Source organism: Neopelma chrysocephalum, unplaced genomic scaffold (assembly GCF_003984885.1).
Source record: "Neopelma chrysocephalum unplaced genomic scaffold, ASM398488v2 Primary Assembly neopelma1_75, whole genome shotgun sequence".
Lineage (NCBI taxonomy): Eukaryota > Metazoa > Chordata > Aves > Passeriformes > Pipridae > Neopelma > Neopelma chrysocephalum.
This window is the reverse complement of record NW_020897736.1, coordinates 4,134,305-4,135,534: the sequence shown is the minus strand read 5'-3', so window position 1 is coordinate 4,135,534 and position 1,230 is coordinate 4,134,305. Positions and strand designations below refer to the sequence as shown.

At 35.4% G+C, this 1,230-nt stretch overlaps 1 protein-coding gene across 4 annotated transcripts in view; it reads right to left on the bottom strand.

Moving 5' to 3' along the window:
- The window catches only part of SLC12A1 (solute carrier family 12 member 1), a 46,965-nt gene that overhangs the window by 30,998 nt on the left and 14,737 nt on the right, over nucleotides 1–1,230 (bottom strand). For all 4 annotated transcript variants that reach the window (XM_027688755.1, XM_027688757.1, XM_027688756.1 and 1 more), the window contains one exon: nucleotides 488–599. In XM_027688755.1, the coding sequence (XP_027544556.1) occupies nucleotides 488–599 (112 nt within the window). The remainder of the gene's footprint in view (nucleotides 1–487; nucleotides 600–1,230) is intronic.

The following is a 1,230-nucleotide window of genomic DNA, read 5'->3' as shown; positions in this document are numbered from 1 at the left end:
CTGCAAATACAGGTGAAAACGAAATATACCACCAGGATTTGATTCCAAAGTTACTTAATGAAGGAGGAGAATAAGCCAGTCTTTCACATCTGGAAGATTGGGTTTGAATGTGTCTCATATCATAAGCAAAGTGAATTTGATTTCCTCAGTCTGGTCCCCAGTAGGATGGGGTTGTCTGCATCTCAGAGCTACAGAGCCATACTGAAGTGACAGAAGTGTCACTGCAGTACTTGCACTTAGGTCTGTGTTAAAGTTTGTCTGTGCTCTACTGATGTATAAATGACTCAAGCTGCAGCTCACTGTGCTGTCAACTTCAGCAGCAGAGAGACAGACTCAAAATTAAAGATGAAATAAATTCCCTTTGTTTGCAAACTCACTTAAACTTGGTCAGAAGATTCTGATCTTTTGACCTTTTTCAGTGGAATCCTTAACTTACTACTAAGCCAAAAGAATGCAAACATGATTTTATGATAGCAAGGTTGCTTACCTTGGTAATTAAAAAAGCCTCTTGCCTTCTTTTCAGTGTTGGTAGGAATGACTGTCCCGATAAAGAAGTTTGCAATGGCAACAAGGAGAACAATTAGAAGAATAACTTGAGCCTATTAATAGAAGCAAAAAGATTTTCCTGTTAGTTTTAATTTGTGTTGCTGTGGAGATGGCTATATAGTAAGTTATCTGTATGTGTTCCCTATGACAGGTTATTAATTTCTGTAGTTTACCAAACTACCAGGAATCAAGATAGCTGAATCAGCTAGTGACGACAGCAGATATTTTTTACTAAGGGAGTAAAGAAATATGTAGTTATAATTTAATTTTATGTTAGTTTCTTTACAAGGAAAGGCAAAATGGAACAGTAATGCATTAATATCAAGTATAAGACGTTTTTATATTGTTATAAAATTTGTTTAGTTGCAGTGAGTTGTGACTTCAAGGGTTGTAATATCAAATTGTTTTCTGATCTCTTTTTCAAGTAGTTCTAGTCTCCATCACAGCAGAATGTAAAAATAAGGATGCTATTGAATCAGTTTTCTGGTCCTGATTTCAATAGCTTTATTACACCCTCTAAAGTATTTCCATTTGAATTTGCATTCTGACCTTTTTTTACAGGTGAAGGAATAGCAGAAATCATTAGAGATTAAGGAATGGGTAGCAAATAGAGATCTTCTGCTGAGCAGGGCTTGAAAGAGGACAGTGATAAAACAATATTTTACTACTGTTTATTCTGTCAAA